This window comes from Bufo bufo, chromosome 3 (assembly GCF_905171765.1).
Source record: "Bufo bufo chromosome 3, aBufBuf1.1, whole genome shotgun sequence".
Classification (NCBI taxonomy): domain Eukaryota; kingdom Metazoa; phylum Chordata; class Amphibia; order Anura; family Bufonidae; genus Bufo; species Bufo bufo.
The window spans coordinates 120067979-120085802 of record NC_053391.1 but is presented as its reverse complement, the minus strand read 5'-3'; the positions used below and the strand labels follow the sequence as shown (position 1 = coordinate 120085802).

At 47.0% G+C, this 17824-nt stretch overlaps 1 protein-coding gene across 5 annotated transcripts in view; it reads right to left on the bottom strand.

The window, feature by feature from the left end:
- Positions 1-10386: 10386 nt before the first annotated feature.
- Positions 10387-17824, bottom strand: part of LYRM9 (LYR motif containing 9) — a 32780-nt gene continuing 25342 nt past the window's right edge. For 2 of the 5 annotated variants that reach the window (XM_040423511.1, XM_040423512.1), the window contains 2 exons: positions 10750-10776; positions 10387-10715 (listed from right to left, as the gene is read on the bottom strand). In XM_040423511.1, the coding sequence (XP_040279445.1) occupies positions 10701-10715; positions 10750-10776 (42 nt within the window). In that variant the 3' untranslated portion in view covers positions 10387-10700. Of the gene's footprint in view, positions 10782-17824 lie in introns of all 5 variants that reach the window. The other 3 variants (XM_040423515.1, XM_040423514.1, XM_040423513.1) reach the window with 3 other exon arrangements.

Below are 17824 nucleotides of genomic sequence, written 5' to 3'. Positions count from 1 at the left end.
AGTCTAAGGCATATTGGTACACCATAGACTTTTTCCTGGGTGCGGGTGCCCACAGAGAGGGCTCTGAGTGCCACCTCTGGCATTCGTGCCATAGGTTCGCCACCACTGTTCTAGGCGCATGTAAAATGTGCTTGATGCCATCTGGTGGTCACCATGTAAATAAACACTTTTACACAATTTCATTGACTGTAACGTGTGGTAAACTGTCAAAAAACAGTTCCTCTTCAGTTGGGTTGTTGGTGACAGTTTGTTATTTTAGCATTTTTTTTCTCAAACAATAAACCTTATTTGTCTAACATAAGCTCTTGCTCTGCACTCCGATCCGTTTTCATTTCTTAACCACTTGCCATCCGGGCCATTTGCCCCCTTCCTGACCAGGCCAAATTTTGCAAAACTGACATGTCTCACTTTATGTGGTAATAACTTTGGAACGCCTTTATTTATCCAAGTGATTCAGAGACTGTTTTCTCGTGACACATTGTACTTCATGATAGTCATAAATTTGAGTCAAAATATTTCACCTTTATTTATGAAAAAATCCCAAATTTACCCAAAAATTTGAAAAATTCGCAATTTTCTAAATTTCAATTTCTCTGCTTTTAAAACAGAAAGTGATACCTCATAAAATATTTATTATTTAACATTCCCCATATGTCTACTTTATGTTGGCATCATTTTGGAAATGTCATTTTATTTTTTTAGGACGTTAGAAGGCTTAGAAGTTTAGAAGCAATTCTTCAAATTTATAAGAAAATTGCCAAAACCCACTTTATAAGGACCAGTTCAGGTCTGAAGTCACTTTGTGGGGCCTACATAGTGGATACCCCCATAAATGACCCCATTGTAGAAACTACACCCCTCAAGGTATTCAAAACCGATTTTACAAACTTTGTTAACCCTTTAGGCGTTCCACAAGAATTAAAGGAAAATGGAGATCAAATTTTTAAATTTCACTTTTTTGGCAGATTTTCCATTTTAATAAATTTTTTTCTTTAACACATCGATGGTTAACAGCCAAACAAAACTCAATATTTATTACCCAGATTCTGCGGTTTACAGAAACACCCCACATGTGGTGATAAACTGCTGTATGGGCACACGGCAGGGCGCAGAAGAAAAGGAACTCCACATGGCTTTTAGATGCCATGTCCCATTTGAAGCCCCCTGATGCACCCTTACAGTAGAAACTCCCAAGAAGTGACCCCATTTTGGAAACTAGGGGATAAGGTGCCAGTTTTATTAGTACTATTTTTGGGTACATATGATTTTTTAATCATTTATTATAACACTTTATGGGGCAAGGTGACCAAAAAATTGGTTGTTTTAGCACAGTTTCTATTTATTTATTTTTACAGCGTTCACCTGAGGGGTTCAGTCAAGTGACATTTTTATAGAGCAGATTGTTACGGACGTGGCGATACCTAATGTATACTTTTTCTCATTTATTAAAGTTTTACACAATAATAGCATTTTTGAAACAAAAAAATTATGTTTTAATGTGTCCATGTTCTGAGAGCTATAGTTTTTTTTATTTTTTGAGAGATTTTCTTATGTAGGGGCTCATTTTTTGCGGGATGAGGTGACGGTTTTATTGGTACTATTTTGTGGGACATACGCATTTTTGATCACTTGGTGTTGCACCTTTTGTGATGCAAGGTGACAAAAATTGCTTGTTTTGACACAGTTTTTTTTTTTTTTTTTTACGGTGTTCACCCGAAGGGTTAGGTCATGTGATATTTTTTTAGAGCTGGTTTTTACGGACGCGGCAATACCTAATATGTATACTTTTTTTTATTTGTTTCACTTTAACACAATAATAGCATTTTTGAAACCAAAAAAATGATGTTTTAGTGTCTCCATGTTCTAAGAGCTATAGTTTTTTTATTTTTTAAGAGATTTTCTTATGTAGGGGCTCATTTTTTGCGGGATGAGGTGACGGTTTTATTGGTACTATTTTGTGGGACATACGCGTTTTTGATCACTTGGTGTTGCACCTTTTGTGATGCAAGGTGACAAAAATTGCTTGTTTTGACAGTTTTTTTTTTTTTACAGTGTTCACCCGAGGGGTTAGGTCATGTGATACTTTTATAGAGCTGGTTTTTACGGACGCGGCGATACCTAATATGTCTATTTTATTTTATTTTTTTCTATTTTAAATTTTTTTTTTTTATTCCTTACTTGGGAACTTTTTTTTTTTTACATGTGAAACTTTATTTTATTTTATTTTTTCAACCCTTTATTTTTTTTATTTTATTTTACACTTTTCGTCCCCCATAAGGTCATACAAGACCTCTGGGGGACATTTACTTCACTTTTTTTTTTTTTTTTTTATGTTGATTTCTCCTGTAACTGGGGCTGACATAGTAGCCCCAGTTACAGGACAAATACACCCCTATAGAGGCTGTACAGCAGCAATCCAGCGCTGTACAGCCTCAGAGCAGGGCTGATCGAGGTCTCTGAGAGACCTCACACAGCTCCTGCACACTCCGGTCACGGCGGTCACATGACCGCCGGGCCGGAAAAGGAAGCGCACAGCGCTTCCTGCTCTGCAGACACAGCGCTCGGTGAGCGCTGTGTCTGCAGCGATCGTGAAGGCAGGGACACTTGGGCACTGTCCCTGCCTTGTCTTAGGGTTGCCCTGCTGTCACTGACAGCGGGCAACCCGATCAGCAGCTGCACGATTAGCGTGCAGCTGCTATTTCTGACAGGACGTTCTAAAACGTGCTGTCAGAAATAGACGTCCACCCATAGGACGTTTATATCCTATGGGCGGACGTGAAGCGGTTAAACTGGGACAGTTTTTTGGAAAGATATGTTTGGATAAATAAGGCTGTGTCTCAACAAGGTCAAAATGTATTTTATTCTTTTATTATTTTTATAAGGTTACATTTATACCTAGCAGAAATTTCAAGTTGAATATTTGATCTTTCAGCAAAAAAAAACAAAAAAAAAAACTTCATATACAGCCAGGTCCATAAATATTAGGACATCGACACAATTTTAACATTTTTGGCTCCATACACCACCACAATGGATTTGAAATGAAACGAACAAGGTGTTCTTTAACTGTGCAGACTGTAGGCTTTAATTTGAGGGTATTTACATCCAAATCAGGTGAACGGTGTAGGAATTACAACAGTTTGCATATGTGCCTCCCACTTGTTAAGGGACCAAAAGTAATGGGACAGAATACTAATCATAAATAAAACTTTCACTTTTTAATACTTGGTTGCAAATCCTTTGCAGTCAATTACAGCCTGAAGTCTGGAACGCATAGACGTCACCAGACGCTGGGTTTCATCCCTGGTGATGCTCTGCCAGGCCTCTACTGCAACTGTCTTCAGTTCCTGCTTGTTCTTGGGGCATTTTACCTTCAGTTTTGTCTTCAGCAAGTGAAATGGAAGCTCAATCGGATTCAGGTCAGGTCATTGACTTGGCCATTGCATAACATTCCACTTCTTTCCCTTAAACCCTTTGGTTGCTTTTGCAGTATGCTTTGGGTCATTGTCCATCTGCACTGTGAAGCGCCGTCCAAGAGTTCTGAAGCATTTGGTTGAATATGAGCAGATACTATTGCCCGAAACACTTCAGAATTCATCCTGCTGCTTTCGTCAGCAGTCACATCATCAATAAATACAAGAGAACCAGTTCCATTGGCAGCCATACATGCCCACACCATGGCACTACCACCATGCTTCACTGATGAGGTGGTTTGCTTAGGATAATGAGCAGTTCCTTTCCTTCTCCATACTCCTCTTCCCATCACTCTGGTACAAGTTGATCTTGGTCTCATCTGTCCATAGGATGTTGTTCCAGAACTGAAGACTTTTTTTAGATGTCGTTTGGCAAACTCTAATCTGGCCTTCCTGTTTTTGAGGCTTACCAATGGTTTACATCTTGTGGTGAATCCTCTGTATTCACTCTGGTGAAGTCTTCTCTTGATTGTTGACTTTGACACACATACACCTACCTCCTGGAGAGTGTTCTTGATCTGGCCAACTGTTGTGAAGGGGTTTTTTTTCACCAGGGAAAGAATCATCCACCACAGTTGTTTTCCGTAGTCTTCCGGGTCTTTTGGTGTTGCTGAGCTCACCGATGAGTTCCTTCTTTTTAAGAATGTTCCAAACAGTTGTTTTGGCCACGCCTAATGTTTTTGCTATGTCTCTGATGGGTTTGTTTTGTTTTTTTCAGCCTAATGATGGCTTGCTTCACTGATAGTGACAGCTCTTTGGATCTCATCTTGAGAGTTGACAGCAACAGATTCCAAATGCAAATAGCACACTTGAAATTAACTGTGGACCTTTTATCTGCTCATTGTGATTGGGATAATGAGGGAATAACACACACCTGGCCATGGAACAGCTGAGAAGCCAATTATCCCATTACTTTTGGTCCCTTAACGAGTGGGAGGCACATATGCAAACTGTTGTAATTCCTACACCGTTCACCTGATTTGGATGTAAATACCCTCAAATTAAAGCTGACAGTCTGCAGTTAAAGCACATCTTGTTTGTTTCATTTCAAATGCATTGTGGTGGTGTATAGAGCCATAAATGTTACAATTGTGTCGATGTCCCAATATTTATGGACCGGACTGTATTACATGCAGATGTTTTCAGCAGATTTCACCCATTTTACTGCATTGCAATAAGTGAAATCTACCACAAATCCACAACAGAGGGAATGCTACAGATTTTGTAAAGCCTCTTTCATTGGCATTTTAGGATAAATTGCTATGGATTTTCATTGCGGATTCTACACTGAAAATCCACCATGTCTGAACTTGGCCTAACAAGGGCTGCTACAGACTACAGAAACATTCCCAATCTTCTACCGAGGGCGTCCAGCTACTGCTGACAACTGGTTCCCATTCGCTATCCCTTCAGCTATGTTTCATGATGGCTCTGAAGAGTTATGTCCCCAGAAGCATAACCTGAAGCTCCTGTGCCCATGCCAAGTGACAATTAAGCTCATAGAACCAATTCAAGTGATAGTTGAGGAGGCTTATCTCTTGCCTCTTATAGTCCTGGTCTCCTCAAGTAGGGATCTTTTGAACCCTCCTTAGGCTCCAAGCCCAGAGACTGGCTGAACCCTCTATAGTTATAACTTTGACTGCCCCAATGTTTACAGCTGATGGAGGGGGGGGGGGGTCCAGTAGGGTAAATGCCAGATATTTTTTAAGCACTGGCACAAGTCAAGGCTCTTTATTTTGTTTTGGCAGGGAGAATCTATCAATGTTCTCTTGCTGCACCATATTACATTTTGAAAATAGGTCCTTGTTTTCACTAGCAAAAGGGGTTTGAAAGAAATCCTTATTACCAGTCAGTCTGGTACTACCACTCATTTTACTGAGTATTTTTCACAGAACTGTATGTTGGCTCCAATGTCTGCCCAAACCAGTTCTGATTTGATTATACACTGGTTATTTTTCCAAGACAACAAAATAGGAGCATAGGTTACCTTTCAAAACCTGTTTCAAATTACCAGCTTTTGTATAGACAATTATATGAGAACTAAAACTTGGTTTCTGAACACAATCAGAAAGTCTATCTTTACAAGTTCTCATTAAAGCAAACCTGTCACCTCCCAAAAGCATCCCAAGCCGCCAGCAGTATGTTTCTGATGATGCCTTTCTTCCTGAAGTCAGATTCAGCAAAAGTACTGAAAACTTTGTTTTATCCCCTGGTGGCGCTCTTCTTCACACATGCTTGAAGTCACGGAGGCAGCGGCCTCCTTGCTTCATGTCACGGTAACCGCGCCCCCTTCCCTGTGACTGCTGGCGGCTTGGGATGCTTTTGGGAGGCGACAGGTTCCCTTTAAACTATAGTATTTTCTTGATGTGACGATTGAGGAACACAACAACAAAACATGTGGATTATAACAACCAAGCTTTTTGACCAACATCTTTTAGGAGTCCAATTTATTTTCAAGATATACTGTACATATTGTACAAAAAGAGCATACAAAACCCAAATTTTAAAGGGGTTTTCCGGGAGTTTTAACCACTTAAGGACCACTGGTTTATACCCCCCTAGTGACCAGGCCCTTTTTTACAAATCGGCACTTCACAACTTTAATGCTCGGTCATGCAACTTAGCACCCAAATGAATTTTACCTCCTTTTCTTCTCACAAATACAGCTTTCTTTTGGTGGTATTTGATTGCTGCTGACATTTTTCATTTTTCTGATATTAATCAAAATAGACCGCAATTTTCACTACGGCACCGATGAAGGGAAAACCTTCCCCGTTTTCCCTTCATATATGTGTAATATTATGGAGAAGCAATCCACTACATGTTCCATTATCAGTGACGAATAACAAAGCGTAGTAAAAGAACAAAAGGATTGTACTGATCAGGACATCTCTGTTGAATAATGAATAATCAACAGTGATTAAACAAGCTGCCTGTCTGAGTTACAATTCCCCAGCGATAAATACCACGTTGTGGTGTAGTGGTTTAGTATAGAGTATGGTGGAATCACCTATTGGTAACTTTGGTACTTGAATAAATTCCTGTCATTGGTGATGTAAAGCATGGTGGACGCATTGTGTATGTGTTGTATACTACTATAATTAATTTTATAGTATTATGCTATCCACTAATGGTTTGGAGCGACAATGATGTGCAGATAAACAAAATTATAACTGCCGTTCCATATGCAGACAAACGGTGTACAACCATACACAGAGTGTATTGATCACATGTATGGGAGGCAAGGAATAGGTTAATATCTGACCTTGAGGGCCGGGGGATTGTTTCAAAATAGGGGGGAGGAGACTAGTGACGATCTAACCATCTGAGATAGAACGGAGGCGTCCCTCCATTCATGCCCCACGTTATGTTTACCTGAGGTGGAGATGACGAGGCGGCATAGGGAGGCGTACAGGATGTGGCGTCAGTGTATCGACTTGGCCGGAAAGCGGGGGGTGTGGTGGTGGAAGCGACTGTGATTGGTCGTCGGGGGTTGGCTCCGATACCTGGGCGGGATCTGGAGAAGTACAAGAGAAGGTCCTATGAAGCGCGCGCGCTCATATACCCCGCATCCCCTGACGAAGCCACAGTGTGTGGCGAAACATGTCGGGAGGGGTGGTATAGAGCGAGATTTTTAAACAGTGAGCAGGTACAGGGCAAACATTGTGATATGCTGCGGATGAGCAGCCGAGTATACCAGGATAGATTGTGAGCTTACAGGAGTGTTGATTGTAGTGGTCACACATACCGCCCATGAGAACAGCTAAAGAGGATGCAGCCTAGTGCTGATAGAGTTCAGAAACGAGGGCAGACAGAGGACAAGGTGACTGGTGAATTAATGCAGCTCTCATAGATATACAAACAGCTACAAGTAGCAAATAGTAACAAGGTTAGCTGCAGGCAACCCTGTATATAGTGACCAGCTATAGATACAATTGGTGGCAGAGAGATTGTCACCAGTGCATCCTTGACCCACTGTCACAAATTTGTCCAACAATTGCCAGTGTGAACACTATCTGGCATTAAGTGGTGGAATGAGGTTTAAAGGGAACCGTACAAAATTACCGTGCAACAATCACACCCTGTGAAAGCAACCACACCATTCCGACAATACCCCAGATTATACTGCGACACTGACAATTTTAATAATTTTTCTTTCTGTTGTGTGTGTTTTTCAAATAAATAATAAAGTAAAAAATTTTAACATTAGTTAGGGACCCCTACAGGGATTTAAGGTCTTGCTAGACCCTTGATGTATTCGTTTACAAACTATGGTACAAAAATGTGAATTTCCGCATTTTGAAGCAGCTCTGACTTTCTGAGCACCTGTCATGTTTCTTGAGGTGCCAGAATGCCAGAATAGTATAAATACACCCCAAATGACCCTATTTTAGAAAGAAGACACCCCAAAGTATTCGCGGAGGGGCATGGTGAGTTCATGTATGATTTAATTTTTTTTCACAAGTTAGCGGAAAATGACACTTTCTGAGGGAAAAAAAATTAATAATAAAGTTTCCATTTCTGCTAACTTCTGGGAAAAAAAAAAATATAAATCTCCCACGGACTCACTATGCCCCTCAGTGAATACCTTGGGGTGTCTACTTTCCGAAATGGGGTCATTTGTGGGGTGTGTTTACTGTTCTGGCATTTTGGGCGGGGCTAAATTGTGAGCAACCCTGTAAAGCCTAAAGGTACTCGTTGGACTTTCGGCCCCTTTACGCACCTAGGCTGCAAAAAAGTGTCACACATGTGGTATTGCCGTACTCAGAAGAAGTAGGGCAATGTGTTTTGGGGTGTATTTTTACATATACCCATGCTGGGTGAGAGAAATTTCTCACACACAGTATGGGTATATGTAAAAATACACCCCAAAACACATTGCCCTACTTCTTCTGAGTACGGCGATACCACATGTGTGACACTTTTTTGCAGTCTAGGTGAGCATAGGGGCCCAAATTCCAATGAGTACCTTTAGGATTTAACAGGGCATTTTTTACGCATTTGGATTCCAAACTACTTCTCACGCTTTAGGGCCCCTAAAATGCCAGGGCAGTATAAATACCCCACAAGTGACCCCATTTTGGAAAGAAGACACCCCAATGTATTATGTGAGGGGCATGGCGAGTTCATAGAAGAATTTTTTTTTTGCACCATTCATTTCAATAGGGCCGCAAAAGTTGGCTCCGTTCCGCGGCCCCGCTAAAAAAATATAACATGTCCTATTCTTGTCCGCGATTTGCGGACAAGAATAGGCATTTATATTGCCGCCGCCTGTTCCATTCCGCAAATTGCGGAAGTCAACACGGGCGCCTTCCGTTTTTTTCGGATCCGCGGTTTGCGGACCGCAAAAAACGGCACGGTCGTGTGCATGAGGCCTTATATTGAGCATACAGGTAATGAGATTTTTTTTTTTCCGTACAGCCTCTGGGTTGAAAGAAAAAATGAACGGCACAGATTTCTTCATTCGCATCGATCAATGTGGATGAAAAAATCTCTGCCAAAAAATGTGAAAAAAAAAAAAAAAGCTGCGATCACTAATAAAGATCCAAAAAGCTCAAAAGTGATCTTTATAGCGCCGCAGCGATTTTACGGTGTTTTTGCAGTGATCAGAAAAAAAACATTTCTGTCACTGCGGTGGGGCGGACTGAACGCAAGTGTGCGCACAAGATCAGGCCTGATCGGGCGAACACTGCATTTTTGTAGAGCCTAAGGTGACCCTAATGTACTGATATAGATCTGATCTCGATCAGTCTTGATCACTTACAGATACTATATAGTACTAGTGCTGATTAGCGACAGCGATGACGCTAATCAGCGACTAATCAGTGACTGCGGTGCGGTGGGCTGGGCGCTAACTACCTAACTAACTGGCGGTGATAAGGGACCCTTGGGCCCCATTCACACATCCGCAATTCTGTTCCGCATTTTGCAGAACGGAATTGCGGACCCATTCATTTCTATGGGGACAGACTTTGTCCCGTTCGGATCCGGAATTGTGGATCTGCACTTCCGGGTCCGCACTTCCGTTCTGCAAAAATATAGAACATGTCCTATTCTTGTCCGCAATTGCGGACAAGAAAAAGCATTTTCTATATAGTTCTGGCAATGTGCGGATCCGCAAAATGTGGAAAGCACATTGCCGGTGTCCGTGTTTTGCGCAAAATGCGGAAAGTACATTGCCGGTGTCCGTGGATCCGCAAAACACATACGGACGTCTGAATGGAGCCTTACAGGGAGTCTATATGGGGTGATCAGGGGTTAATAAATGACAGGGGGGTGTGTGTGTACTGTAGTGTGGTGCTTGGTGCTACTTACAGAGCTGCCCGTGTCCTCTGGTGGTCGTTCCAAGCAAAAGGGACCACCAGAGGACCAGGTAGCAGGTATATCAGACGCTGTTAACAAAACAGCGTCTAATATACCTTTCTGATCTTAAAAAAATCGCATCTACAGCCTGCCAGCTAATGATCAGCACTGGCAGGCTGTAGTTCAACTTGTTTACTTCGCAATCCTGTGAGCGCGCGTTCACAGGAAATCTCGGGTCTCACGAGATGATGCCAATAGGCGTTGCTGAGACCTGAGAGCGCTGCCGCCCAGACGCCTATCGGCGTTAGTGTGACGGCAAGCGGTTAAACTGATGACCTATTCTATCTGATCGGTGTGGTCTGACACCCAGGACCCTCACCAATCAGCTGTCTGAGAAGGCACCAGCACTCCTGTGAGTGCTGCAGGCTTCTCACAGCTTTTGCTAGGCCAGTGAGATCACGTTCATCGGTCACAGGGCCTAGGCGCAGCTTGGCCCCATTGAAGTGAATGGGGCAGAGCTGCGATAACAAGCACAGCCGCTATACAATGTATGGTGCTGTGCTTGGTAAGCAAGTAGAAGGCTGCCAGTGCCTTCTCAAACAGCTGATCGGAATGGGTCCCAGGTGTTGGACCCCCCACCGATCAAATACTGACGACCTAACCAGAGGATAGGTCATTAGTAATAAAATCTCGGAAAACCCTTTTAATATTAACCTATGTAACAACTATTATTCATGAAGTAGGAGGCATTTCCATCGGTTATATTTTATGTGAACCACCAATTCAGATAATACTCATGTATAAATGATGGTAGGCACTGTAGACTACAAATATTCCTTGAACACTGCAGAGCACATGACTGGAAAGAGAGTTCTTGTTTATGAGTAGAGGTCATTGAGATGGATTAAGGTTCTTGAGTTCCGATCAAATAACGTAATATATTGTCCGTCACCCTTACGATGAAGCCTTAGGAGTCTTCATATGCTGTTAGCCTTGTTTTCTATACTGTAAAAAATACATAATGAAAATGAAGCTTTGAAATGTCAAATTAGAAAAAATTTATATTTCATAAATCAGAAAAATGTAATGCTCATAGTGCCACGCTCACTCACATGTGGATCCTGAGTTGGTGCTAGAATAAACTAAATGAATTTATTCCATTTCCCCCCCCCCCCCCCCCCTTCCAAATCATTGGATTAAAACTTAAAGGGGTTTTTCAGGTTCAGATCTGAACCCGGACATACCCATATTTTCACCCAGGCAGCCCCCCTGATGTTAGCATCGGAGCATGTCATGGATCGCGCAGGGCAAAGGCTTTTTTATTTACAATAACACACTGCTGTTTAGTGACATCACCAGCTCTGATGGGCGGGCTTTAGCACTTCCCGAGCCGTTTTACAGGCCTAAGGAGACCTCGGTATGTCAACGGACGTCCTGAAAATGCCTTTTCCCTGCGCGATTCAGCGCAGGGCAAAGGAGAGCATCAGAGCATGAAATCAAATGCTCCGATGCTCTTGTCAGGGGGCTGCTTGGGTGAAAATATGGGTATGTCAGGGTTCAGACTTGGATAATAACGGCAAAGAAGGATTTTCCAGCACCACTTCTTTCTTGAGTGATATTTTCAGTGATACAAAGACGGCAATAAAACTTCATAGGTCCTAATTCAATCTTTTTAATTGAACTAGGACCAATGAAGTTTTATTGCCGTCTTTGTATCACTGAAAATAAAGAAAATATCACTCAAGAAAGAAGTGGTGCTGGAAAATCCTTCTTTGCCGTTATTATCCAAGTCTTATCTTCATTTCCGTGCACCCGGGGTGAAACACTTGCATCATTATCCAACAAGGGTGAGCTGGATATCTACATGATCTACTACGTCAGGGTTCAGCTCTGAACCTGGACAACCCCATTAACTTTTATTTATATTGTATTTATTAAAAATCCTCTATTAGGACTGTAGCCCTTACCAACAAAAGTAATGTATTAAAGGGGCTGTCTCACTTCAGTAAGTGGCATTGATCATGTAGAGAAAGTTAATACAAGCCACTTACTAATATATTGTTATTATCCATATTGCTTCCAGGCCCAGAAGCAATGAGCGCTTCCATCAATACAGATGGAAGCGCTCATTGCTGAAGCGCTGACACCCGTGACCCAGTCCCACATACTGCGGCGGGGCAGGGAGCGGAGCGCATAGTTCCCTGCCCCGCCACCGATCACCGCAATAGGCTTCAGGCCTAGTAGGCCTGAAACCTATGCGGTAGTGAAATCCGGGCGCAGGGACTCAGCAGCACAGTGTCGGGACTCTGCAAGCAAGTGCAGGTAAGTATTTAGCTTTTAGGGTTTCTTTCTTTTTTTCTTTTATGTGGCAACTTTGGGGGACATGAGGGGGCCGGGGTGGACAGAGGACGTGTGGGGGCAAACTTTTATTTTATATTATAATGTGGCAACTTTGGGGGACATGAGGGGGCCGGGGTGCACACAGGACAGAGGACGTGTGGGGGCAAACTTTTATTTTATAATGTGGCAACTTTGGGGGACATGAGGGGGGTGCACACAGGAGGACGTGGGGGTAATATGGTGGGATACTGTGTGACACAGTGGGGGGGCAATTTATTATGGGAGGGATGGCAATGTGGGGGACACTACTGTGTGGGGGCAGCGTGGGGGCACACTACTGTATGAAGGGCAGCGTGGGGGGACACTACTGTGTGGGGGGCAGCGTGGGGGGACACTACTGTGTGGGGAGCAGCGTGGGGGGACACTACTGTGTGGGGGGACACTACTGTGTGGGGGGCAGCGTGGGAGACACCACTGTGGGTGCGGGCAGCGTGGGGGACACTACTGTGTGGGGGGCAGTGTGGGGGGAAATTACTGTGTGGGGGGCAGCATGAGGGTCTTGCTATTAAGGAGGCACTGTAGGGGCCATTCTATTTTTGGGGACACTATACAGGGATTATTACCTGGAGCACAATATAAGGTGTTATTATTACTGGGGGCACTCTAGGGGACATTATAGCTGCTGTAGACACTATATGGACATTTGGGGTAATTTATCAAACTGGTGTAAAGTAGAACTGGCTTAGTTGCCCATAGCAACCAATCAGATTCCACCTTTCATATTTGACAGCTCTTGTGGAAATCCAGTTCTACTTTACACCAGTTTGATAAATGACCCCAATTATGTCTATTAGGGTCACTATTTTTTCAGCAGTATAGTACCTGGGGCATTGGGGGGCACAACGAGCACAGTATTGGGGGTGACAGCAGAATCACACTGTGGGGACACCAGGATGGGGAGGTTGATGGAAAAATTGAGAAATCTAACGTGTCTGTGTTAATAAAAAAATTAAAATAAGGAGACTTTTGTATTACTTACCAGTAAAGTCTCTTTCTCGCTCTTCCTTGGGGGACACAGGAAACCATGGGTATAGCTCTGCTCCCTAGGAGGCGTGACACTAAGCGAAAGCTGTAAGCCCCTCCTCCATCAGCTATACCCTTCAGCCTGGAGAAGAGACTGCCAGTTGCGTGTCCAAGTAGTGAAAGATAACCACCAACCGGAAAAAGAACTGTCGAGCCCCAACGGGGGCAACCAAGCCGGAACCACAACTGTAACCCAATGAAGGGCGGGTGCTGTGTCCCCCAAGGAAGAGCGAGAAAGAGACTTTACTGGTAAGTAATACAAAAGTCTCCTTTTCTCGCCCATATTCCTTGGGGGACACAGGAAACCATGGGACGTTCCAGAGCAGTCCCAGAAGGGAGGGACCAGAACAAACTCAACCAACGCCAGAGGCATCAATCAACTGCCGCCTGCAACACCAGACGGCCTAAAGCAGCGTCAGCCGACGCATGAGTATGCACCCTGTAGAACTTGGTGAAGGTGTGCAAGGAGGACCAAGTGGCCGCCTTGCAAATCTGCTCCGAAGAAGCCCGATTTCTCTGAGCCCAGGAAGCCCCGACCGCTCTAGTGGAGTGAGCGGTAACACCAAGGGGAGGAACCCTGCCCTTGGCGAGATAAGCCTCAGTAACAGCCATCTTGACAAAACGAGCGATAGCAACTTTGGATGCCGCCATCCCTCTGCGCGACCCTTCCGGGACCACAAAGAGCGAGTCAGTATGCCTGAAAGAGCTGGTTACTTCCAGGTAAATCTTGAGCGCCCTGACAACGTCCAGGCGATGAAGCTTCCTCTCCCGCGGATGGGAAGGGGAAGGACACAAAGAGGGGAGAACGATGTCCTCGTTCAGATGAAAGGCGGAGACCACCTTAGGAAGGAAGGAAGGGACCGGACGAAGAACCACCTTGTCCTGGTGGAACACTAGGAAAGGTTCCAGACAGGAGAGTGCAGCCAATTCGGACACCCTCCGAAGAGAGGTGATGGCTACAAGGAAAAAACCCTTGCAGGACAGAAGTCGCAAGGAAACCGTCCGCAGAGGCTCGAAAGGAGAAGCCTGGAGCGCTGAGAGAACCAGGTTCAGGTCCCAGGGCGGTACCGGAGGGCGATACGGGGGAACCGCGTGAGCCACGCCCTGAAGGAAGGTCTTGACAGGACCAAGGGGGGCCAGTGGGCGCTGAAACAAAATGGACAGCGCAGATACCTGACCCTTCAAAGAACTAAGGCCTAGACCTTGGGCCAGTCCGCTCTGCAGGAAGGACAAAACGGTGGGGAGAGAAAAGCGGAGCGGAGGAATCCCCAGATCGGTACAGAACCCCAAAAAAGTCCTCCAGGTCCTATAATAGATCCTAGAAGAGGACGGCTTACGGGCGCGGATCATGGTGCGGACGACATCCGCAGAAAAACCCCTACGTGTCAGGACGGTGGTCTCAACAACCACGCCGTCAAACGTAGGGACCCTAAACGCGGGTGGAAGATCGGTCCCTGAGAGAGAAGATCTTCCCTGGCGGGCAGTGGCCAGGGCGCGTCTGCCAGGAGCAGCATGAGGTCGGCATACCAAGACCGGCGGGGCCAGTCCGGAGCGACCAGAATCACCGAGACGCCTTCCGCCGCGATCTTCCGAAGGACCTTGGGCAGGAGAGGGATGGGAGGGAATATGTATGGGCGCGCGAAGCCTCGCCAAGGAAGAACGAGGGCGTCGGCTCCGCAAGCTCCCGGATCCCTGGCCCTGGACAGATAGGCGGGGACCTTGTGATTGAATTTTGAGGCCATGAGGTCCACGTCCGGAATGCCCCAACGAAGGCAAATGGCCTCGAATACCTCCGGGTGAAGAGACCACTCGCCGGGGTCGACGGTGGTGCGACTGAGGAAGTCCGCCGCCCAATTGTCCACCCCTGGAATAAAAATTGCAGATAGGGCCGGGACGTGGGCTTCCGCCCAACGGAGAATGCTGGTGACCTCCCGCATCGCTGCAGCGCTGCGAGTGCCCCCCTGGTGGTTTATGTACGCCACGGCCGTGGCGTTGTCTGATTGTACACGAACTGGATGACCCTTCAGCAGATGAGTCCAGTGTCGTAGAGACAGAAGGGCCGCTCTCAGTTCCAGGACATTGATCGAGAGTTTGGACTCCGATGGAGACCAAATGCCCTGGACGGATCGGGGAGGAAACACGCCTCCCCAGCCCGAGAGACTGGCATCGGTTGTAACCACCAACCAGTTGAGTGGCAGAAAGGACCTGCCCAGAAGAGGGGACTGTAACCACCAGCGGAGAGATGACCGCACCGGAGGCGACAGATGGAAGGGATGATCCAGAGACTGCGGCGATTTGTCCCAGGAGGAGAGGATCGCCCGTTGGAGAGGGCGGGAGTGAAACTGCGCAAATGGGATCGCCTCGAAGCAGGCAACCATCTGCCCCAATACCCGCATGCAGAAGCGGAAGGACGGTCGACGGTGGAGAAGGAGACCCCGAACCGCCCCACGGAGGATCAGACGTTTTTCCGAGGGAAGACGTACCTCCGCCGTTCCCGTGTCTAAAAGCATTCCCAGGAAGACGAGTTGTCTGGAGGGGGGAAGGGAGGACTTGGGGAAGTTGATGACCCAACCAAACCTCGCCAGAGTCTCTAGAGTGAGATCCACGCTGGCAACCGCTTGAGAAAGGGACGGAGCCTTGATGAGGATATCGTCCAAGTACGGTAGCAGAAAAACACCCCTGGAACGGAGTAAGGCTAAAACCGGGGCCAGGACCTTGGTGAACACCCGGGGGGCTGTTGCCAGTCCAAAGGGAAGGGCGACAAATTGGAAGTGGAGATCCCCCACGGCGAATCGAAGGAAGCGATGGTGACACTGGGCTACCGGAACATGGAGGTAGGCATCCTGTATATCGATGGAAGACATGAAATCTCCCTGCTCCAGGGAAGCCACCGCGGAGCGGAGGGACTCCATCCGAAACCGTCGAAGGAGGAGAAAACGGTTGAGCTTTTTGAGGTCCAAAATGGGCCGCACCGAACCTCCCTTCTTGGGAACTACAAAGAGGTTCGAGTAGAACCCTTGGAATCTTTCCTCTAGAGGAACGGGGGTAATCACCCCCCTGTCCAGTAAAGCTTGAACGGCCGCGGAGAACGCGGCCGCGTCTTTCGGGTCTCGCGTGGGGCGGGAGCGAAAGAACCGATCCGGAGGGAAGGATGCAAATTCGATTTTGTATCCGGAGGACACAATTTCGAGGGCCCAGGCGTCGGAGACGTGAGCCATCCAGACGTCCTTGAAAAGGAGGAGCCGGCCCCCCACCCGGGTGGGTGGGGGCGCGCCTTCAGGCAGAGGACTGTTTTGCTGCGGGTGTGCGGGCAGCCTGCGGCTTGCGCCAGGAGGGCTGCGCCCGAAAAAAACGGCTTCCTACGCTTGTCCTGGGGAGGAGCCGAAGCGGCAGCTGTGGTGGGAGCCCCAGAGGCCCTGCGGGAGGACCGAAAACGAGACGCACCAGGGCGTCCGCGGGGGGCGCCCCTGGCTTGGGGTTGAGGAAGATGGGTGCTTTTACCACCCGTGGCCTCTGAAATAAGTTCGTCTAAGCGGACCCCGAAAAGGCGGGAACCCGCAAACGGTAGCCCCGCCAAGGAACGTTTGGAGGCAGCGTCCGCTTTCCAGACCTTCAGCCAGAGCTCCCTCCTGACGGCAACTGCCAGGGCGGAGGAGCGCGCAATAAGGGCTCCCGCATCAAGGGAGGCCTCACAGACAAAATTCCCGGCCCGAATAATAAGCTGGGCCAAGGAACGTAGGTCCTGGATGGGGATGTCCGAGTCCAACTCCTGTTCCAGCTGCGTACCCCAAGCAGAGATTGCTTTCCCTGCCCAAGCAGAGGCAAAAACCGGTCTGAGGGCAGAACCGGAGGCAGCAAAAATGCCCTTGGACAGGGTCTCCATGCGACGGTCCTCCGCTGACTGAAGAGAGGACCCGTCGGGAACAGGGATGGCCGTGTTCTTTGACAGCCGGGCCACAGGGGGGTCTACCTTGGGTGGGGAAGACCAGGTGGCCACGACATCGGCTGGAAAAGGATAGCAAATGTCCAGCTTCTTTGGGTTGACAAAACGGGCGTCCGGGCGAGCCCAAGCCTTAGACACCACGGAGGAGAAATCAGAGTGGATTGGAAAGACTTTTGAGGCCTGCCTGGGTCTGATAAAGGAGACGCTAGCTGCGTCCGAGCTAGGGGGGTCATCCTGCACCTTAAAGGTGTCACGTATATCAGAGATGAGTTGAGCCATCGCTGAGGCTAGCTTGGACGGCAGGGCCAAGTCCATTTCCAAATCTGAAGCCGCCAATTCACCTTCAGAGAGCGAATCCTTTGGAGAGGAGAGGCTCGTCTGGGTGCGCACGCGTGGCGGGGAGAGGGAGGCATCCGAGGAGGAGGCTCGCTCTACTCTAATACGCTTCTGAGAGTGCCTAGCTCGGGAGGGGTCACTAGGAGAGGATGAACCCGCTGCAGCGGCAGAAGCAGTGGACCCGGAGGGCGCGACAGTCAGAGTGGCGTCCTGCGGGGTAGGTGGCCTGTCTATTAGGCGGCCCACGACATGAGTGAGGCTTTCCACGGCCTGGGACAGGGATCTAGCCCAGTCAGGCGGGTCAGAGGAAGCAGGGAGCGACACAGCGGGCGACTGAGGCTGCGGT